Source organism: Zingiber officinale, chromosome 1A, assembly GCF_018446385.1.
Source record: "Zingiber officinale cultivar Zhangliang chromosome 1A, Zo_v1.1, whole genome shotgun sequence".
NCBI lineage: Eukaryota > Viridiplantae > Streptophyta > Magnoliopsida > Zingiberales > Zingiberaceae > Zingiber > Zingiber officinale.
In genome coordinates, this window is record NC_055987.1 from 164,515,626 (window position 1) to 164,539,851 (window position 24,226).

The 24,226-nt window shown below is 37.6% G+C and overlaps 1 protein-coding gene across 1 annotated transcript; it reads right to left on the bottom strand.

Annotated features, from left to right (window-relative positions):
* Nucleotides 1–3,932: 3,932 nt before the first annotated feature.
* Nucleotides 3,933–7,537, bottom strand: LOC122038263. The gene is made up of 5 exons (XM_042597909.1): nucleotides 7,316–7,537; nucleotides 4,993–5,249; nucleotides 4,684–4,774; nucleotides 4,285–4,351; nucleotides 3,933–4,187 (listed from the first exon to the last, which is right to left on the bottom strand). Exons 1-5 carry the CDS (start codon nucleotides 7,369–7,371, stop codon nucleotides 4,134–4,136), a joined length of 525 nt encoding a protein of 174 aa, XP_042453843.1. The 5' UTR covers nucleotides 7,372–7,537; the 3' UTR covers nucleotides 3,933–4,133.
* Between the last annotated feature and the right edge of the window lie 16,689 nt (nucleotides 7,538–24,226).

Consider the following 24,226-nt stretch of genomic DNA (forward strand, 5'->3'; position numbering starts at 1 on the left):
GAGATATTTCCGTCTACTATATATATTGATTACCCTCAAGATTAGTAGGCATAAACAGAATAACTGATGTCAACTATAAAAAAAAAAAAAAGTACTCCTAAATTTAACTTGGAATTGGCAACAAGTACTAGTTGATTAATTTGGATATTATTATATTAAAGAGAACTAATTTATTAATTTGCCGTGCTAATTGCATTCAAGATCAGATCCAAATTACCCACGGTGTAATTCACCCGTGCGAATTAATTCGGGTGTTAATTAAAACTTCCTCCACTTGACATTTCCTTAAAGTTGGAGCCTTAACTCATGTCCAAATCATCCTTAGTGGGTAGTGGCCTAACAATGATTTAATTTAATTGGAATACGGTAGCCCTTTGGAGTCATGGATCATTTATTGTTAGGTTCAATCGATTAATTAGCTCAACATGTATAATTATCTTATCCAATCTGACAAATGCTAGATTTCATTTGCATAGCTTCTGTAATAAAAATCAATAAATGGATAGAGAAATAAATCAGAAAAATATCTGCAACTTGCAATATTCAATATGCACTAAGAATATAGATAGTCTTAATTCTTAAACAATGGGTTTATTTACCCTAGTTAGAGTTGATTGTCCGATGGATCAATTCAATCAACCTATCCAGTGTCGTTTTCAAACATGCAAACGCAAAAAGCAACAGAAAATAACATCCGAAATTCCATATCGATCGGATCCAATTAAATGATTGAGATTTTGTTGGAAAAAGAATAAGCGTACGTAGGATATTAGTGAGAGCTGTGGCTGCTGCGAACAGGAAAAGGTTAAGCCATTAAGCGTGTACGTTCATGAAGGAGGGCGGTGGTGGACGGAGCCGTCGCTGTCGGGCAATTTAGATTCGATGGCGACTGTCGGCAGCTGCGCCACCGTACACGTGTGCACGTCCAATTTGATTCATCAATCCAACAGCCAATCCCACTTGGAAATCTTTATCCGTACACATACGTATGGGCTCCAGCTGGCAGCCAAGCTGCTGGCATGCAACGTGGGGCTGGTAGTAGTCGGTGGTCTGGCACTACTTCACGGGTGAGTCACTGAGTTTCGGACTGTTTTGGCATGGCAGATGCATGCGAGAGTTGGATTTAGCCGTGGCCTCAGGCACGAGTCTACACCCGATCAATCAAGTTTAGCCCCAGCCTCTCGGCCTCAAACATGAGTTTGCGATCGATCGAAGAGTTAGTTCGACCAAATTTAGCCTCGGCCCATTAATCAAGTCATTCAGTTAGCTTGATTCGATAGGTTTGATGGTTTTAGGGTAAATTATTTTTTTTATTCGAATATCTAACTTTTTGAACTCATTAATTTCAAAGATAATTGATCTGGTCTAATTAAAAAATTTTCACCTGTCACCCGATATACTTTACATGTTCAGATGGTTTCCGGCTCCAATGGTTGCCCTCTTCGTGACATTGTTGTGCCCTCGATCATCTTTTACTTATCTTAGTTTGCAGTTTATTATTACTACTGAGAAACAGTGATTAAAACTATCGGGATTATGCTTGTCTGATTCGATATTAGAATTCTGTTTAAAACTATGTAATCTGCATTTATTGAATAAAATTTTATTTATTATTTCGATTATTATAGTCCCATAATTTGTTTTTTCTTTTCTATTAAGTATTCAAATTCATTTGTGCAAAAGAGCAATACATGCACGTAGTAATAGGATATCCTATTTAAAAGCCAAAGAGATAGCGCACTAAGTAGTTGGCTATACGATTGACTGAGAAAAGATCGTGAATCGATGGAAAAAGGGCTTCTTCTTCTTCTTCTTCTTCTATGCACACATCAAAAAGAGTAGACAAAATGTCAGCGCCAAAACCAGGGAAGGGATCTCTGACGTGGGCTCTTCGACGCTTAAATCAGTACAGTGTCCGAGCGAGAAAATGGAGAGATGAACAGTAAATATGTGCCCATAAGTAAGACTATCATAAGGCGTGTATTAGCCAATGGAGAGAACTCTTTTATATACCACCTCTCATATCCTCTGTAATCATAAGGTCATAGAGAATGTCAGGTGTCAGAGATTGTCAGGTGAGGGAAGACAAACAGCCTGGGAGATGTACAGTCACTATCCGAGGAATCTCCTGTTACCCATATGTGCACCCCTTTTGTAACTTATGCTATTAATGAGATGGTTGAAGGAATATGCTATCATAATATATTAGCTGAGGGAAAGTATAAAATCACTTTCAAAGAAGGTTCCAGTGAATGCTCATATTACAATAGAGGAATATTTTCTGACAAACGGTTGTTACTCTAACATGTTATAATTCTCTGACCATGTTGTCTGTTGAGTGTATCTCAACCGGATCTTTGAAACAGCTAATTATATAGTTATCCTTTCCTTAATCCGTTCGGTTATGTACTAGGTGATGTTGGAGATCTGCTCTTGAAGTAATATGAAGCTAAGTCCCCTAGGTCCGATCGGTTCTATGACCGACTAGCCATGTACCGGGATATTTGCCTCTGAGAAATGGGGAACTGAGTCTTGAGAGATTTGATTGGTACTTTAAGCTAATCGTCCATATAATAGAAGATTTGTCTTTGAAGTGAAGACCTAAGATCTGGAAGTCCAGCTGATTTATAAGGCGAGTGACTTTACATTTTCATCTTCTGTATGTATAAGAGACGAGCATGCTAAGTTGTATAAATCTGATCAAAGTTATTATCGACTGACCATATAAAGGAGGACTAACACGTGAGAAAACCCATAAGGTCGACTGGTAGTGGGGTCAACCGGTCATATACTGAAAGATTTGTACTGAGAGTGAGAAGCTGGATCCCCTTACTTCGGCCAGACGTATAATCGACTAGCTCTGTGATAGATCAGATATCTCTTAAACTCGGTCGACTATCGAATGATCAGATATATAATAAATAACTTAATACAGGAATTGAGTACTAGGTCCACTAGGTTCGACCAACTCCTAAGCCAGTCGTCCTCGTACTAAAAGTCTTAGCACTATACGAAGAGCAAAGTCCTCTTAAGAGTGACACGTTGGTTGTCACCTCCCTTTGATTTTGACTGCCACGTCATCTTAACTTTGGTTATCACTTCATACCTGTGTATCTTAATTTTGACTGTCACTTTATACTTGTGTCCGCCTGTAGCATCCCGAATCAAGTACCATGAAAGTTTTTCCAACAACACTAATAAAAGTTAATAAAATTATTTCCTTATTCAAAATTCAAAACTGCATATATCTAAACAATTCAAATCTGTGTCAATCTAAACAAAAAAGTTAAATTGCTTCTCTTTTACTAATCAAAACCTCATACACATTTGTGTTAACAGCCAACAAACTTAGAATTCATAGCATCAAATTGAAATCCAAGTATGAACCATGTTCTGCTATAATTTATTATTGACTTTTAAGACTATTAAAATTCTGTTGAAAAATATATTAACACTGTTGGCAAGATAGAATTTGATTCTATGAGTTCGAGTTCTTTAGTTATCTTTGTGTTTTGTCATTAAATAGAGTTGAATCGATTAACATACCGCTGAAACAACCCAACACCTGAAATACTGGGACACTATGAATCCTCATCAGAAGCTCAATCCATGTAGAATATGTTTTAGATCAGCATCAATTGAATCAGTAAATTCATTTTTATTTCCTATCTTTGGCACTCAAAACTGCATTAACATTTCCCAAAGGACATACAAAGCAGAGAACAAATCATCAACATTTTCATATTCAAGTCATGATTCAAACTGTCTCCAACTACGTTCATTTGTTTAATGCAAGGGATTGTAATAAAGGGGCGAAAAAAAAGGGGAAATCCTTACAAATTTATACTCCCGAATGAACTTCAAACATTATCACATATTTTAACCACCAAGGTTTGAGTTTTACCTAATTTGTGATATCTTAATGACCGAGAGAATCTGCAACCACACTTGAAACTAATTAACTGAGCAATACTAGAAAACATATGCTCTCGCAACATCACTGTTAAAAGATTTCTGATAGTGAAAACCATTCTTCTCTGGGTAATCAATAACTTTACACTGATAAAATCAGATCAACAATAGTCAACCATCACATTTTGCATAGCTTCAACAGCTAACCTTGTTGTGGTTTATCAATCATACAAACCCTCCTGGTCCCACTCGTCTGCAAGAAAATGTATCATTTCCTGTCATCAAAAGAGAAAAACGTGAGTTCGAAGAATCTAACATTGCAACTAATTTCGCCATGCAGGCTACTTATTATATTACAGATCTAGCTTTTACCGAGAGAGGGATGGGCCGTGGAAATGGCTTATTGCTCCCAAGTAAATTATCATATGTTGCATTCCATCTGCATTCACACAAGATAGAGGTACTTCATAATTCACGCTTGATGTTAATCTAGAAGTAGATTATAATTAAATCTTAAACATTATGTGTCGTAGACTGTTGACATTTTGTCCCAAAAGATTGGGGGATCTTCCAAACCGAAGTTGGCTCTACATGGCATAATCTGAGAGTGGATGCAGGCTAATTGATTCATATACTTTTTTAACTTACTGATGGCACACAAGAAAAGAAATTTCTGGCTCTCTCGAGTGATCATCAAATAGTTTTATTCCTGCATTAGTTTAAGATAGTATCCTTCCTCTTTCACTGCGAGTAATTTCATCAAGAATATACCTTAACCTTGGATCTTGAGCTCGCTGTCGTTGGACAGCGGGCCTTGCGTCTCCAATCCATTGCTGTCTTGTTTGATTCCATAAAACAAGACCTGCAAGATACTCAGTGTGTTCAGCATATTGGAAAAATTAATAGTAATATTGATGTGTTATCTACAAGATCTAATGAGTGAAAGACGCCATATTAGGTAATCAAACAGAAGTTTAGTTTTTCCATTGAAGAGCTTCCAGTATTCAGTAATTAAAAACCAAGTGCTACTTTGTTTACTCAAAACTTGAGGATCGTTGGATGAGTTTTTTTTTCTCTTACCATGATTTACAAATTCCAGAGAGTTGCTTGTGCTTCCTATTCCATGGTGATCAAGGGAGGCTGGTGCCAAGGTGCTAATTGAAGACATGCTTCTTTGTGATTGAACTCCACTGTTTTCCAAATCAAGCGTGCTTGTGCTCCAGAATTCTTCAGTCACATTAGGTTTCTTCACTGTTCGGCCTTGGATTTTCAAACCCCTTGAAGGCTCATCAACAGCGATAGTTGGAGTAGACTTGGTACAACATTCAAGGCAACCTCTGCACTGCAGCAAAACAGATATAACTTGTTGGAAGTTAGTACAATATAGTAGAATAAGTTTAGGAAATATACAAGCTCTATAGTGAAGAAGACAGAAAATAAAATTGATAAATAATAATGGCATTCTTCAGTCTAAAGATTAGAGAGAGATCAAACAATATGATTACTTCAAAAAGTCAGGTAAAGAATATACCACATAAATTTTCCTGACCGATATCTGAGTGTATTTGAAGGGGCATGCATTGCTGCCAGAATCACAAGACAACAACCAGCTAAGTGACTGTACACTGGATTAAAGCACTGCTAGAGTAATGGTCCCACATGTCAAAATTTTAGAATCATCTAGTATCTTGCCTTGTGTTGTACACGACCATATAAAACAGTATACAGCAACAACAACATTTGAAGTCTGCTATGTGGATCATCAAACTTCATGTACAATTATATCATTTAGTAATACCAAATCTTTTATACAACATTTAGTAGTTAATAGAGTTTTCTTTGGTCTCTCTACTCATCAGACAGTGACACCTTTAACGATAATTGATTCGCCTTTCTAGTATATAACGGTGATTGTATTTGGATATCAGTACTATCTTAATCTATTTCCTTTCATCTTACCATCTATTATAATAGTACTTCTAAAGAATTAAAGTAAAGGACTGAAAATGAATAAACAAAAAATTATAACTTTTGATGGGGTTAGCATTAACAGGATAATAATGAGTGGTTGAAATGGAGAGAACCTTTTGAAGTCTTGTTTCATTGCATGGCACTTAAACTAAAAGAAAATTTTTATAAAAACTATTGATATTTACAAAGAAACACATGCACAATGCAATAAAATAGAGATAAAGAGAGTAAAATAAATTTCTAGAGCTACTAGAAAAAATAAAATAAAAAATACTCCCATATAGAACAATTAGATTCAACCAAAATAGATGATAAATGAGAAACAAAATGATTGGGATGGTGGCAACATGTTCAAAGATTAGTAGTAGAATTCATAGTTAGATAAGTTAAATAGATTAGAATTGAAGATGTGAAGGAAGAAAATATTAGTCAACATTTAAGATTTACGAATTGACATAGCCTTGCAAGAGTTCAAAGGATCACTATAAAAAGCAGCCAGTGGTTATATAATAATAAACATTTAGATGAATTTCACAAATTTAAATAATCATTTTTATTAAGTGGTCCATCAATATATCAATATCATGAAATTAGACATTCATATGAGTTTGAAACAAAACTTTATGGGCTATAAAATGTGGCATCTTGAGTAATAGAAAGAAATCTCATTGAAGATGTGTCAACTACAAATTAATTACATCACATGAAATCCAATGACACTCAACTTACAAAGATAACAAAATAGATGGGACTATTTTCAGAAAACTTATAGAAATGAGTCTTCTATTTTCTTTTCTTCAGAATGAGAAATTGTAGTTCTACTTTGCATATTGTTTCAATTTCCTATTTTTCTAAATAAAAAAATTTAGGAAATTATATAACCCAAATAGTTGGAATTTGGAAATCACATCAATGATGCAAGTTTACTTGTATATATATCACTAATTCTTCAAATTTAACTTATCCCTTAAAAAAGGATTCGAGGGCAATCAGTACGTTATCATGAGAAAATGACTTTCATTTCACAACTCAATGCAAGAATTGAAATTCAAACGTGAAATTTTATTTTATCTATAATGATAGTAAGTAAGATTCCCTTTTCCCTTTCTAAAATTGTTGACTTTTATAGCTACTTAACATCACGAGATAAAGAAAAAAAAAGGCGGGCAAAGGAGTGACAATCTAAACCATTCACACTCGTGATAGCGATCCTCCTGGTACAAAAAAAAAAAAACACTTCCTGCGGGTGAATATAAAAAGTGAAAGACAGAGAACAACAAAACGATAGCATCATGTATTCATCCACTCCCGCTTATTTAAAAACGAATCCATCAAACTCATGCTTAATCTGCTCCGTCAGACCACGATTTAACTGAAAGGTAGGAACAGATCGTAAGATATGGGAACCGTAAGCTACAAAAATAACACGTACCCCATGGAGGCGAGGAGGAGCGCGGCCCAACCAGACACGGATCGGAAAAGTAGCATCTAGCTTCCTGACGTCCTCCCTTAAAACCACCAACCACCATATGATAGCCGCCGGAAAAACCACATACTCATCGATTCTGGCGATCGATCGGCGAAGCCCTTCACGCAAACCCTTATCCTCCTCTCTCTCTCTCTCTCTCTCTCTCTCTCTCTGTCTCTCCCTCTCTCTCTCTCTCTATGTCACCATTTTGATGCTAATTCAGTGGTGGGGCCAAACCGAACGTTGCCTTTTGCTCCATTATTAAAATTTTGGGTAAATATTAAAAGCACGCCGTCTATTTTTATTAAGACCGTATTATTCAAGAAAAATATTAAAAGAAGCTTTCATCTGTAAAATTACTCTCTCTGTTTAACTTCTCCGGTTATAACAGAGCTTTACAAAAACTACTTTAATTATATTAATTTTAATCGAAATATTTAATAATATTTAATTAATTTTGACAAATTAATTTAGCCTTAGACTGAATTAGAATAATTTGTAGAATTATTTAATAATTTTAAATATGTTAAAGCAGCTTTAAATAAGGGTATTTAAGTTTTTTTTATCGAATGCATGTTTTATAATTAATGGTTTATTGGATATTAATTTAGTAATGAAGTTAACGAGTTAATATTTGGGACAATGGAATAAGAATTTATATAGCTTATCTTCTTATAGTTTGTCCTGTGCAAAATTTTAAGATAAAAATCAAAAAAAAAAATTTACTGGCGTCGTCCAAAATATCTCTTTTTTATTTAATGAAAATAGTATTTCATCCCAGGTCGCTATATTTTTATTTTTAAAAATATTTTTTATTTTCGATGATCTGTACACTTATAATTAAAATTAGGCCGGGCTAAGTTAAGGCTTATATTTAGGGTCTCAATTTTCTCATTATTTTTTCGACAATTTACCAAAAGGCGTACTATAGTTAATGTATTTATTAAAAAGCGCATCATGATTTTGTATTTACCAAAAGGAGCAGGTAAGTGATGTATATTACCGAATATAACCCTACCGCCAACCAACACCTCTGATCAGTCATCAATTCCCAGGCATCCGAACCACATTTTTAAAAAACTTAGATATTAAAAAAAAACGATCATTAGGGTACCTCCCTCCTTCGTGACATACGAGTGCAGCTCGGTCTTGTGAAACCCTAGTTTAGTGTTCTTGAGCCATCAGTTCGAGTTTTTCTCAAGCGCCATCTAGCTAGCATTTCAGTTTAATTAAAAACCAGGAGTGTTCGTGAGCCATCAGTGAAGGCTTCTAGGGTTTACATTACATTAATCAGCTAGTATCATAATGGCGCAAAGACGTAGATCGGGTGAATCATCATCCTCTCCACATCAATTAGCTGTAAAGGTTATCATTTTACAAACTCTGTGATATTGAGAAGCTGAACCAGTATGATTCAAATTTTTTTATTTTTATAAAGTATAGGGTTCAGTTGATGTTAGACAGAAACTGCATTGGAACAGTGTCCTCGGTCACTTTAAAAGTTTTTTTCAACCATCCACGAAGAAAGGAACGCATGGAGGCGGTGTTATTTTACATGACCGACACATAGTGCTGATCAAACAGTCACCCTTTCGTATTTTTTTGGACATAGAAGATATGCAGCACATCCGTAGGATTTTGGTAAATATATTTGAAAATTGGGATTCAAGTAGTCAAACCTTTAGAATCTCAGGTACAATTTATAAATTTATATTTTAATTACAAAGTAGTTGTATGGTAAAATTTAAGCTTTTGCTAAACGTGGGGCTAATACGATGCCGTATCAGGCCCAAGGTGGGTCTGATACGGTATCGTATCAGGCCCAAGGTGGGCCTGATACGACATCGTATCAGGCCCAACGTGGGCCTGATACAGCATCGTATCAGGCCCAACGTGGGCCTGATACGGCATCTTATCAGGCCCAACGTGAGCCTGATACGATGGAGTATCAGTGCTTGATATGACATTGTATCATGTCCGCGGTGTTTCTAATACTTTTGTATGTGTTGGTAGAAGTCTAATAATAATTTAACTTGGTCAGGTGTTCCTGTTTGCTTCACAAGAGGAGACGTTTCATTGCTGCTCGGTATTGCAGACCGAGGAGCTTCAATTCCGATTGATTCAGCTAAAGCATCCAATGACCTTTTTCTAACTTACTTCTCAAACAAAAAAGAAGCTACTAGATCAAGAATTGAGGAGTTGCTTAAATTTTATGGCAATCGCGTTGAAGGCGAAGATGATGTTTTATTATTTTATAAATTCTATATTTTGTATATATTTGTTTGTGTCTTATTTTCTTCTAGTACATATAAGGTCCCGTTAAGTCTTATAGATATAGTAGATGATTTTGAGAATCTTGATAGATTCAACTGGGTTGAAGCAATCCATGAATTTATGGCTCCACAATTACCTAAGATTGAGGACATATTTTCATCAACTGAGACAAAACATGCTAACACCAACCTCCCTTACCTAAAGGGATTTGCTGGTCTTTTGGCAGTAAGTGTTTAATTTGTGTGAAAATTTTTAATATTTTGCGAACAATTATAAAATAGTTAACCCTTGTCATGGTGAATCAGGCATGGTTTTTGGAGCATGTTCCAATCCAAAAACCATACAAAATAAAAGGAGCCAGAATAAATAAGTGGAGGAATATTCCTTCACATATTAGTAAGGTGAGAGAAATGATTAACCAAGTTTCATCTGAAGAGGTAAATTTAGAATACTTTGACTATAGTTTGGTTAAAAAGTATGGTTTTAACATGTTGTTTAATATTCTTACAGGTTGTGATTGACCTAATCCCTAACCAAGATGAAAGATCATTGGTTGAGAACCTTGCTGGCGTTGATGACAGTCCACATGCAATGGAGGCATCACAAATTGAAGTGAGTGTAGGAGGAAGGCAGATTAATAAGGATTGTTGTAATTGCATTATTCAAGCAAACATAAATAAAGAGCTAACAATGGAGAACATGCAATTGAAGGAGAGGGTGAAAGAGTTACTTAAAATAGTTGAAAAAAAAAGCATGGAATCTCAATATAGCGAGCCTGTAGACGATCCTCAAATTGAACCTGTATGTGTTACAACAAGAAGTAGGAGAGGACGTGACAGAAGTCGCTATGATTACAGGGATACTCCAATTGATAGTCCATTGTGGCTCAAAACTTTACCTAAGAGGCAGCGTAGAAATATACATATAAGTGAGCCTGCGGAAAAAGTTACAAGTATAGGAGAAGGAAAAAAATTTGTCAAAGAATATGTTGTTGTGGGGAAGGGGAAAGGAAAAATAGGTTTGGATGAAATGGAAGAAGAAATTAATATTGTACAAATGATGGAAGACAAATCTGATGAAGAGGAAGACAAGGATGTAGAAATGTTTGCCAAATATGACAAAATGAGGAAACAAGCAATTGCTGTAAGACGATATATGCAAATTTCTTTACAATTTGTTAGATATAATGGATTATCTAATTGCCTTTTTTGTTTGTATGCATAGTATGTGAAGAAGCAATTTAAGTCTTCCAAGAAAAAAAAACAAGACGAAGAGGTGGCGTCCTTGTTAAAAGCCTTGGAGGAAATAAAGTATGTAAATTAAATAGTTGAATGGTAAAGTATAATATATGCATATCTGATTACATATTTGTGCTAAGGTTATCAAAAAGAAATTTGTAAAAATAATCTGTGATTTGTTTACTTTGTAGGTTTACAAATGATATAGTTTGGGAGGAACCACCCTTTTGTTTAAATTTGTATTCCCTTTTATCTGGTGTGAATGGAGAAATGTTGACAAGAGGGGATGTAATCGACACGTATTGTAAAATTTTATTTAGGGGGGCATTCCCGTCTGGAAGCACATACAACAAGTCAATATATTGTTCAACATTCTTCACAGTAAGGAATTGATTTGATTATAGTAAAAAATAGAATTCTTTTTATTAGTTGGTTATGTATGTATGACTTTGCATATTTGTAGTCATTAATGAAATCGTCAAGTAAGTTTGTCTTCCAACATATGATAAAGACGGATAGACGAGATGAAGAGGTAAGGTATATATTTATACCTTTGTGCAGTGATAATGCACACTTCCACTTGCTGGTGGTGGACACCAAATCAATGACGTTCAATCAGTACAATTCTCTTGCAAGTGGAAGTAAATACAAATATGAATTTGAAGCAGCGGTGAGCATCTAATAATAATGTGTAGGTTTGTATTTTAATATAAATGCTAGTTGATGGAAAATGGAAATTTCCTTTTCAATCTTCAGGTATCAGATTTTAAATTATATAGTCGTGAGCACGTTGCTGATATTCATCCAAACTTGGAAAGGCATTATCCGTTTGATAAATGGGTCTCTCGCACAATTGAATGTCCACAACAACAAGCAAGGTAAATCGAGCAGAACGTGTGAATATAAATAATTGATAAAAAAATATTGACAATTAAAATGTTGTTGTTCTTTACAGCGTTGACTGTGGCTTCTTTGTGATTCAATACATTCGATGTCTCCTATATGATATGAAGATGGACTTCAAACAAGGAGACATGAAAAAGATTAGAATTGATGTAATGGTAGCAATTTTGAGGGATAAATATTTTCAAACATTGGATTAAATATCCAATCTTGTAAGGCAAAAACTTGTATAGAATGTAAATGCACTTATTACGTAGTGTAGGACTTTTAATATCTTTGTATGTAGTCTTTGTTGTATAATACGGTGGTATGTAGTGTATGAGAAGATTAGAAACTGTCACTGGAATATTAATAATATTGCATAGTGATTAGTCAAATATAAATCACAATATACAAAATGCAATGCTGGTGCTTATCAGTGGAAAGAGACAATGTATATAAGTTGTAATGCACACCATTTCTATCTTCTCAAAACAGAAAACATGGTAACGGTTGGGATTGTTTAAAAAATCAAATAGGCTCGGACCAACAGTCGGTTTCCAGAACACGTCACTAGGTTCCATGCCAACTGCCACGGAGCAATACCTTATTAGAAATGGGGTATAAATACGTTTTGACACCAGATATACCATCTTCCCAGTTAGAACTTCACAGGGAACATGATTTCAGGTAGAACCAAGTAGGGGAGGGCCATCAGTGGGTTTTGGTCAAAACCCACTGATGGACCTTGACACCTTTGATTGGACCCATTTAAGCTCTAGTGGTATTCTGGAGTTGCAAGGACTCAGAAGATGGTGGCAAATCATTATTTATATATATATATATATATATATATATATATATATATATATATATATATATATGTGCTGGGAAAAAACAATATAAAATCAGCCTTCGTTGGGCCTGATATGCTTGGATATCAGGCCCAACGTGGGCCTGATATGAGGGCATATCAGGCCCAACGTGGGCCTGATATGAGTATCAATTAATAAAGCAATATTCTTTCTCCCCCTAATATAAACTCCAAGAATGCTAACAGGGGCCTGATCAAAATAATAAAATAACATCAATTTTAAAATTCACTTACCATACGGTAGAAAAGAAAAGCTGTGCAGTGTTCCGTGGCAACTGGCACGGAGCCATACCTTCTAATCCATGGTGTATAAATTATGTTTTACATCATATATACCATATCCCCACCAAGACCTTCACAAGGGAATTGATTTCTATTATATTCAAGTAGGGGAGGGGCATCAGTGGGTTTTGGTCAAAACCCACTGATGGACCTAGACACCTCGGATTGGACCGATTTTAGTTCTAGTGGTATTCTGGAGTATCAAGGACTCCATATCTGGTGGCAAATCATTATTTAAATTTCTAAAGGTGCTGGGAGAAAATTAAAATACAATCAGCCTCCGTTGGGCCTGATATGAGTACATATCAGGCCCAACGTGGGCCTGATATCCAAGCATATCAGGCCCAAAGTGGCCTTGGTACTGTTCCGTGCCAATGGCACGGAGCCATACTTCGTAATCCATGGTGTATAAATTATGTTTGACACCATAAATACCATCTCCCCAGCAAGACCTTCACTGGGGACTTGATTTCATGAAAATCCAAGTAGGGGAGGGCCATCAGTGGGTTTTGGTCAAAACCCACTGATGGACCTAGACACATCGGATTGGACCCATTTCAGCTCTAGTGGTATTCTGGAGTTGCAAGGACTCAGAATCTGGTGGCAAATCATTATTTAAATATTTATAGGTGCTGGGAAAAATTTAAAATACAATCAGCCTCCGTTGGGCCTGATATGCTTGGATATCAGGCCCAACGTGGGTCTGATCTCCAAGCATATCAGGCCCAAAGTGGCCTTGGCACTGTTCCGTGCCAACTGGCATGGAGCCATACTTCGTAATCCATGGTGTATAAATTAAATTATGTTTGACACCATAAATACCATCTCCGCACCAAGACCTTCACTGGGGACTTGATTTCATGAAAATTCAAGTAGGGGAGGGCCATCAGTGGGTTTTGATCAAAGCCCACTGATGGACCTAGACACATCGGATTGGACCCATTTCAGCTCTAGTGGTATTCTGAAGTTGCAAGGACTCAGAATCTGGTGGCAAATCATTGTTTAAATATTTATAGGTGCTGGGAAAATTTTAAAATACAATCAGGCTCCGTTGGGCCTGATATGCTTGGATATCAGGGCCAACGTGGGCCTGATATGAGTGCATATCAGGCCCAACGTGGGCCTGATCTCCAAGCATATCAGGCCCAACGTGGCCCTGATCTCCAAGCATATCAGGCCCAAAGTGGCCTTGGTATGGTATCCTTTTTTATAAATTTAATTTACATTATTTTTATTCACCATAAATTTTAGTTACACAAACAGTAAATCATTACTACAATAAATTATTACAATTGTTCACTATTTCTATAGTTTAAAGTTTTTGTCAGACATGATTTTGTGTCCAAGTCTAAATCTATAAGCTCTCATATCAGCTTGTACAAAGTCTGTAGATCTCCGGAACATCAAACTCTCTGCATAGCGCATTATAAAAAAGCACAATCCAACCTACAAAACAAATGCACAATCCATCATAAAAAAGGCAAATAGAATTATTATGGAACATACACTAATACTTACGATTTGCTTTGTGTGGGGCCAATAACTTGCATCGTTTTATACTCTCTCCCGGAGAATGGTTCTAAACCTTTATGCCATATGTGATAGTATGACCAGTTCAGCTCCTTAAAAAACAACACCTACAAATATCAAACCATAGTAATTAATACATAAACAATGATTATTGGATATAAGAAATTTGTTACTTACAGTTTGATTAAAAACAGAAGTGTAATTTTCTGTGGTGCCAAGAGAGTTATAATGAATTATTTGTCGTTCCTCCAGGTCCATGACCATTAGATGCCAATGATCATCTTGGTTATGTAGAGGACAAAAAATATATCTAATGTCCTTGTCGTCATCAGTTTTTGCAGTTTGTTTCAATGCATCCACGTGCATCATTCCGAACAAGCCCTATGCAAATAATAGAGCTATTATGGTGACTGCATCCAATATATAATGTAAACAATTTACAATGAGATAAGGGACATACTTGGAATCCAACCCCACAAAATATGGATGGGTGGTATGGTGAGTTAGAGTGTTTGGCTTCATTAGCAAGAATATTCCAATAAACATTTATGCAATCCCCATTGGTATATTGTGTCCAATCAAATATTGTCATAAAAGATTTCATATCTAAGGAGAAATTATCATTTGCCCATATTGGTTGCACCGTCACCCTACACACAAGTATACAGTCAATGGTATTTAATAAATTGAAAATAAAAAAATTATCATTAAACTCCAATAATAATCCTTTGTTGACATGTGGGTTAAGAATTTAGGTTGGCAACTACGTTACCTTAACTGACTGAGCTTCAACAATGCATCGGCTATCACATCATCTTTGATCTTTTTAAAAAATGTTTTCGCTTGCTGAGATAATTAAAATAATACTATGTCATTAAGGATTATACAATAACAACTTACCTACTCTCGACCGTACCTTCAATATTTTGGTTTTGACCTTGTTAATTTCATGACATTGTGTTTCTATCTGTGATGAACTTGTATTTTCTGTCTTTGATGGTGCAGGAGCATCTGGTTCGACACTAAGAACAACCTGTTTGCCTTTTTTTTTGTTGCATTGGGATATCAACCTTCTCTGGGTTCTCTTTCTTTTGGGGCCTACCCGAAAATTAGTTGGAATTATAGGCAGATTAGGGTCTATGCCTTCTGATGCTGGGTCTATGCCTTCTGATGCTCTTGGCTCCCCTGATATGCTTTGTATGACTTGTTGGAGCTCTTTAATCTTATTTTCGGCATCGGCTATGATTTTGTCTTTTACAGTTAAAATTATGTTATCCACGTCAGAATTTATAGTGTCATCCTTGTTGCCACTCGTATCCCGTTCTTTACGCAGTTCACTTATTTGTTGATCCTTTTCTTTAAGTATAGCTTCCATATCAGCAATCACAATATCCTTTGCTGCTACTAGACTATCCTTTTCTTCTATCACCGTTGCCAGGTTTTTATTAGCTTCCTCCAAACTTTGAGAAGCTTTATGTAATTCTTGCTTTAAACTCTCAATTTTGTTATCCTTTTCCTTGCACAAACTACAATCTACGGTATCGTCACACTGGAGTTGGCCTTCTTCGGCTTGATGTAAAGATCCTTGGCCAACCAACTCAAGATACTCAGATGGCTGAGGCCGGTTTGGTAGTAAATTAAACTCTGATTCTGTCGAAATTAAATCTACTAAAATTTTATCTGCAGTTACACGGTCTATCATTTTTTTTACTGTGTCAACATGATAGTTAGGCCACCTCCATTGGAGTATTCTTGGCAATTTTTCTGGATGGTCTGGCTCAATAATGCTGATGTGCTCACACACCCATACCTACAATATGATTATAAAAATAATTCATAATCTTTACACATATCTTGCTATATATGTAATCGGACTTACAGCTAAAATATTTGGAAATCCCCTGTGGTTTTGGTCTTAATGTAAGCTCCAATCCAATGGAGTCTAATTGTTGAGCCATGAAACTGTATACTGCATTGCACCAGTTAAACCTAGCTAAGTTGTCAAAATTATCTACACAGTCAATTAGGGAGAGCACAGGTATTCTGAGAACACTGCTACTCCCACAAAACAGAACTGTTGTAAAAAAATACAGGATAAAAAGCTGACAGTACAGCTTGTCGTTTGATCTAGACTTCCTAATCAGTTTCTCTAACTGTTTGGCAGAACAATCCGATTCTCGGAAAAACTCCATGTACAGTGCGCTTGAAGCCTCATTTAAATCGAGACGAACTATATCTCCATTGTCGGGTAGGCCAAGAATCAGTCCCACATCTACCTTTGTAAAATTGAGCTTCTTCCCATGGAAGATAAAGTTTTTTTCCTCATGATCCCAGTTATTAAACATATTTTGTACCTGAGCTCTTACAAAAGAACTATCAGGGAGGTCGAGGATCCAGGAAAAAGGTGTGCCTCGAATCATCTGTTCTTGTTCTGCAGTCGGGTTAAAAGAAGAGATAAACTTTCTGAAGTGGCAAATGGTACTTTTCCAGTTCATTCTTTTAGTTCTTCCTCTGTTGACATAACTTTGATAATTTGGTCGATCAGCACACAGACTTGTGGAGACTTCTTTTGTTGCCATTGCGAACCAAGGTACTGTATAACCACACACAGAAAAACAACTCTTAGTTCCCTAATAACGACTACACTCTTATTCTAACACACCCACACAAACCCTAGGTTAACCGGTTATAGAAAGCTTAACTAAATGAGCAACCGACCTACGTACGGAAATGATTCTTGAACGCCGGTGAAGGAAGAGTGGGTTTTGGCCCGGAGCTGCGTTGAATGGCTTCGAGAAGAAGATGAAGACCGAAGCAGGAGAGTGTGCGCTTTTGCAGATTGAAACTTGGGCCTGATATCTCATTAATTTATTTTATTTAATCGCCTCGATTTATGTGTAAGATTATTTATTATTATTTTGAAATAATACTGCTTTATTAAATGATATTCATATCAGGCCCACGTTGGGCTTGATATGCACTCAAATCAGGCCCACGTTGGGCCTGATATCCAAGCATATCAGGCCCAACAGAGGCTGATTGTATTTTAAAATTTTCCCAGCACCTATAAATATTTAAATAATGATTTGCCACCAGATTCTGAGTCCTTGCAACTCCAGATTACCACTAGCGCTGAAATGGGTCCAATCCGATGTGTCTAGGTCCATCAGTGGGTTTTGACCAAAATCCACTGATGGGCCTCCCCTACTTGGATTTTCATGAAATCAAGTCCCCAGTGAAGGTCTTGATGCGGAGATGGTATTTATGGTGTCAAACATAATTTATACACCATGGATTACGAAGTATGGCTCCGTGCCAGTTGCCATTTATAAGTGTTAGACTCACGTTGGGCCTGATATCCAAGCATATCAGGCCCAACGGAGGCTGATTGTATTTTAAATTTTTCCCAGCACCAATAAATATTTAAATAATGATTTTCCACAAGATTTTGAGTCTTTGCAACTCCAGAATACCACTAGCGCTGAAATGGGTCCAATCCGATGTGTCTAGGTCCATCAGTGGGTTTTGACCAAAACCCACTGATGGGCCTCCCCTACTTGGATTTTCATGAAATCAAGTCCCCAGTGAAGGTCTTGGTGCGGAGATGGTATTTATGGTGTCAAACATAATTTATACACCATGGATTACGAAGTATGGCTCCGTGCCAGTTGGCACGGAACAGTGCCAAGGCCACTTTGGGCCTGATATGCACTCATATCAGGCCCACGTTGGGCCTGATATCCAAGCATATCAGGCCCAACGGAGGCTGATTGTATTTTAAATTTTTCCCAGCACCTATAAATATTTAAATAATGATTTGCCACCAGATTCTGAGTCCTTGCAACTCCAGAATACCACTAGCGCTGAAATGGGTCCAATCCGATGTGTCTAGGTCCATCAGTGGGTTTTGACCAAAACCCACTGATGGCCCTCCCCTACTTGGATTTTCATGAAATCAAGTCCCCAGTGAAGGTCTTGGTGCGGAGATGGTATTTATGGTGTCAAACATAATTTATACACCATGGATTACGAAGTATGGCTCCGTGCCAGTTGGCACGGAACAGTGCCAAGGCCACTTTGGGCCTGATATGCTTGGATATCAGGCCCACGTTGGGCCTGATATGCACTCATATCAGGCCCACGTTGGGCCTGATATCCAAGCATATCAGGCCCAACGGAGGCTGATTGTATTTTAAATTTTTCCCAGCACCTATAAATATTTAAATAATGATTTGCCACCAGATTCTGAGTCCTTGCAACTCCAGAATACCACTAGCGCTGAAATGGGTCCAATCCGATGTGTCTAGGTCCATCAGTGGGTTTTGACCAAAACCCACTGATTGGCCTCCCCTACCTGGATTTTCATGAAATCAAATCCCCAGTGAAGGTCTTGGTGCGGAGATGATATTTATGGTGTCAAACATAATTTATACACCATGGATTACGAAGTATGGCTCCGTGCCAGTTGTCATTTATAAGTGCCAAGGCCACTTTGGGCCTGATATGCTTGGATATCAAGCCCACGTTGGGCCTGATATCCAAGCATATCAGGCCCAACGGAGGCTGATTGTATTTTAAATTTTTCCCAGCACCTATAAATATTTAAATAATGATTTGCCACAAGATTCTGAGTCCTTGCAACTCCAGAATACCACTAGCGCTGAAATGAGTCCAATCCGATGTGTCTAGGATGGGCCTCCCCTACCTGGATTTTCATGAAATCAAGTCCCCAGTGAAGGTCTTGGTGCGGAGATGGTATTTATGGTGTCAAACATAATTTATACACCATGGATTACGAAGTATGGCTCCGTGCCAGTTGGCACGGAACAGTGCCAAGGCCACTTTGGGCTTGATATGCTTGGATATCAGGCCCACGTTGGGCCTGATATGCACTCATATCAGGCCCACGTTGGGCCTGATATCCAAGCATATCAGGCCCAACGGAGGCTGATTGTATTTTAAATTTTTCCCAGCACCTATAAATATTTAAATAATGATTTGCCACAAGATTCTGAGTCCTTGCAACTCCAGAATACCACTAGCGCTGAAATGGGTCCAATCCGATGTGTCTAGGTCCATCAGTGGGTTTTGACCAAAACCCACTGATGGACCTCCCCTACTTGGATTTTCATGAAATCAAGTCCCCAGTGAAGGTCTTGGTGCGGAAATGGTATTTATGGTGTCAAACATAATTTATACACCATGGATTACGAAGTATGGCTCCGTGCCAGTTGGCACGGAACAGTGCCAAGGCCACTTTGGGCCTGATATGCTTGGATATCAGGCCCACGTTGGGCCTGATATGCACTCATATCAGGCCCACGTTGGGCCTGATATCCAAGCATATCAGGCCCAACGGAGGCTGATTGTATTTTAAATTTTTCCCAGCACCTATAAATATTTAAATAATGATTTGCCACAAGATTATGAGTCCTTGCAACTCCAAAATACCACTAGCGCTGAAATGGGTCCAATCCGATGTGTCTAGGTCCAACAGTGGGTTTTGACCAAAACCACTGATGGGCCTCCCCTACTTGGATTTTCATGAAATCAAGTCCCCAGTGAAGGTCTTGGTGCGGAGATGGTATTTATGGTGTCAAACATAATTTATACACCATGGATTACGAAGTATGGCTCCGTGCCAGTTGGCACGGAACAGTGCCAAGGCCACTTTGGGCCTGATATGCTTGGATATCAGGCCCACGTTGGGCCTGATATGCACTCATATCGGGCCCACGTTGGGCCTGATATCTAAGCATATCAGGCCCAACGGAGGCTGATTGTATTTTAAATTTTTCCCAGCACCTATAAATATTTAAATAATGATTTGCCACAAGATTCTGAGTCCTTGCAACTCCAGAATACCACTAGCGCTGAAATGGGTCCAATCCGATGTGTCTAGGTCCATCAGTGGGTTTTGACCAAAACCCACTGATGGGCCTCCCCTACTTGGATTTTCATGAAATCAAGTCCCCTGTGAAGGTCTTGGTGCGGAGATGGTATTTATGGTGTCAAACATAATTTATACACCATGGATTACGAAGTATGGCTCCGTGCCAGTTGGCACGGAACAGTGCACACCTTTGCTTTGATACCTTATGGAAGGTGCCTATTAAAATTGATGTTATTTTATTATTGATCAGGCCCCTGTAAGAATGATTGTATTTTAAATTAGCACCTATAAATATTTAAATAATGATTTGCCACCAGATTCTGAGTCCTTGCAACTCCAGAATACCACTAGCGCTGAAATGGGTCCAATCCGATGTGTCTAGGTCCATCAGTGGATTTTGACCAAAACCCACTGATGGCCCTCCCCTACTTGGATTTTCATGAAATCAAGTCCCCTGTGAAGGTCTTGGTGGGGAGATGATATTTATGGTGTCAAACATAATTTATACACCATGGATTACGAAGTATGGCTCCGTGCCAGTAGGCACGGAACAGTGCACACCTTTTCTTTTCTACCCTATCGAATGGATTACTACACTCCCTTTGTGCATGTTTTAACACATCTATATTTCACTACATATTAATGTGACTTTGAAATTACGAACCCCTTCCTGTTGAATTGAAATGTATTGCATTTTTATTTGACACAATGGAGATATGGTGTGAAGTATTATTTCTGCCTTGCAGGTGATGGTTTACACTTCTCATACCTACCATAAAACTGTAACACAAACTAAATACTCCATAAACGTATATAACAGAAACATCACTTTTAACAACTGTTTGTCTTACAAACCTATTTATGTACTTCATACAAAACATATGCCTCAACTCCTCCAATTTACAATTCAGTCAAGATCCAGGGGCTGGCGGCATTCTACAGGTCCTCCGATTATGGCCCAGTTGTTTGCACCTGCTGCATTTGATTTTCACCTTCCCATTATGTTTTGACTCGATCCTTGCCTTCTTTCGCCTACCAGGCTGCACAAGGCTACGGGGACATAGCACTATAATGTTGTTGACACCCCTAGGCCAAAATTCTTTGCTTCGACAGGGGTAAATACGATCCATGTATGTCATTTTCCAATTATGTGAATGAAAGTAATGCTCACAATATGGGAGTGTATCCATGTTCCGGTGAATTATGACGGTATTTGCATGTGAGCAAGGCAATCCTGAAATTTGAAACTCCCCCACAGTTACAATATTTCCTCTCCAAATCAACAATGTATGAAGCACCCCATGTCTCTACTTCCATTTCGGATTGAGAGTAGGGGTGGACTTTATATCGTCTAGCTTTCTCCCTCCTTGATTGCATTTCTTTGGTAGCATGAGGTGTCAACGCTACATATCATTTCGACGCTTCCTCCTTACGGTTACAGAACCATTGAGCTACCTTTCTTCGGGTATTATCAATTAACCTGTTTATCAGAAGTTCACGCGTCTCCTTGAACAAAGCATTTAAACTCTCTACACAATTGGTGGTTAGTATTGTGTACCTTCTCCCACTAAAGTGTGCATTAGCCCATCTTTTAGGGTCAATGTTCTGAAGCCACTTATGAGCATCTGGATGTTTTTCAACCATGAACTGCATTATGAGATCATATTGTAGTGTTGTGTTTGCTCGAGCAGCTGCCCAAAACAACCCTAAACCTGACCTACTCCCAGTATCTATTACCATATTGCAAGACATGTGGTGGCAACAAAAAGCATGATGGGCAGTAGGGTAGATTTTCCTAACTGCTGCTATAATGCCACGATGTCTATCTGATACTATACTCATTGACTCTGGATCAACATTAAAGAATCTCTTCGTATGATCCAGAAACCACTCCCATGCAGACCCACATTCAATTTCAACGATTCCAAAGGCTACTGGGAGGACATTGTCATTAGCATCTATTGATGTAGCCATCAACAACACACCCGGATATTTGCCTCTTAGGTGTGTGGCATCAATTCCAATTAATTTACGCAGATAAGACCTGAATACTCTCCTACAAGCTCCAAAAGCCCAAAAACATCGTTGGAACTTATTATCCCCATTCCTGTGTAGTGCAACATAGGTTTCAGGATCCCTTACTCTTAACTCACGCAGATATAGTGGAAGATCTCTATATGCTTGATCATAATCTCCAACAACTTTCTTCATCGCTTTCTCTCGAGCTATGTAAGCTTTTCTGTAGGATATGGTCACTCCGAACCTGGCTTTTATATCTGCTATAATCATACTTGGCTTGTATTGTTCATTAGCAAGAAATTGCTCTTCAACAAAAGAAGCTACAAAGGATGAAGAGCATGCTTGATGATCAGCACTTTCCCTAATGGTCCCACATTGGTGTTCCTTTATATATTTCGTAACAATGAACTCGACATCCCCCCTGGCAACTACTCTCCACTTACACAGTTGATTGAAGCAGACAACTTTTACTTTATTTTTCCTAGTGTCAACTGGGTTATATCTCATATGTTTAACCATGGCATGCTTCACAAGTTGATTCTTGAACTCTTGTCGAGACTGAAATATCTGTCCTACAAAAAATTCATGCTGATCTGTTGCCTCTTCAATTGGCCTTTGGAGCAATCGAGAATTTAGAATATATGGATTATCAGCTATTGGGAACTCCTCCTCTAAGTCACTATACTGCTCTTGAGATATTTCATATTGTTCAATCTGCATATCATTAGCAAAGAATTCTTATACATCTGTATTGCATTGCATTTCTCTCCATTTCGGTTATAATACCCTTCCTCCTCACTCCAACTAGGCTCATAGTAATCAACAAGTGTTGCACACGGGTTCAGAACCTCATCTTCTTGAATACTAGCTTCTTCATTTAGATCAAATGTGAAATTACTGCTTGTATTTCTATTTGTGTTATGCACACAACTATACTGTGAAGATGATGGAATATTTGTTCTGGATACTTCTCCTACATTATCCGCATGTCCAATGCTAGAAGTTGCATCAAGAGTATTCCATATCTCAGATAGAATTTCCTCGGTTATATGATCATCCTTGATAAATAAATTACAAACTATTTTAGTAAATTTGCAACTCCATAATCTTTTTCTGTAGTTAAATTGTAATTTTGCTCAAACTAGGAAGGGTCTGATGTAAAAGCAAAGTTTTAACCACATAACACATTATCGATATCAGGCCCACGTTGGGCCTGATATCATATATATCAGGCCCACGTTGGGCCTGATATCTATGATATCAGGCCACTTTTGAAGCAGATACTTCTTGTAAACTAGGCCCACCACTGACTAAACCCTAAACCATAAATAAACAATTTTTAGCCAAACTTAACTATTTACGTCAAAAACTAACATGAATTAAATCGATTAAGTCTTCTATTACATCATAATTCAGGTGTTATTGAATATTATTCCCCACACAACCAAAATTAACCATAAAACCAATTTTTGCTGCCACCCTTCACACACAAATGGTGTACTTTTTATTTACCTTCACTAGCTTATTTTACAGTAAAAAAATCCATACATACATGTCTAAATCTTTAAATGTGTGCTTCTACTAATTTCCCTCTTGCAAGAAGTTTGTCCTTCTCGGCTGACCTTCTTAACTTAATTTGTCCTTCGTCTCCTCTAGCAACTCTTACGCAATTATGCCATAAACCTAACTCGTCTATTGCAATCGCCAACCGCCACGAGCAGTAATGGCAAGCGCAGGGTTCATATATTTTTTTTTTCTTTCAAGTTTATAACACCACACAGAGGGATGAAGGGAGAGAGACGGTGAGAAGACGTGTATCCGAACCACAAATTATTTTTCTATTCTACTTTCGGCTTGGATGCTTGGAAAAATGTGTTTGAAAA

Coding starts and splice junctions, on each gene's coding strand:
- LOC122038263 (XM_042597909.1), bottom strand. CDS start 7,371: ATGCTACTTTTCCGATCCGTGTCTGGTTGGGCCGCGCTCCTCCTCGCC. Junction 5,250..7,315: donor CTCCTCCTCGCCTCCATGGG/GTACGTGTTATT, acceptor GCTGCAGTGCAG/AGGTTGCCTTGAATGTTGTA. Junction 4,775..4,992: donor TCTGGAATTTGTAAATCATG/GTAAGAGAAAAA, acceptor AGTATCTTGCAG/GTCTTGTTTTATGGAATCAA.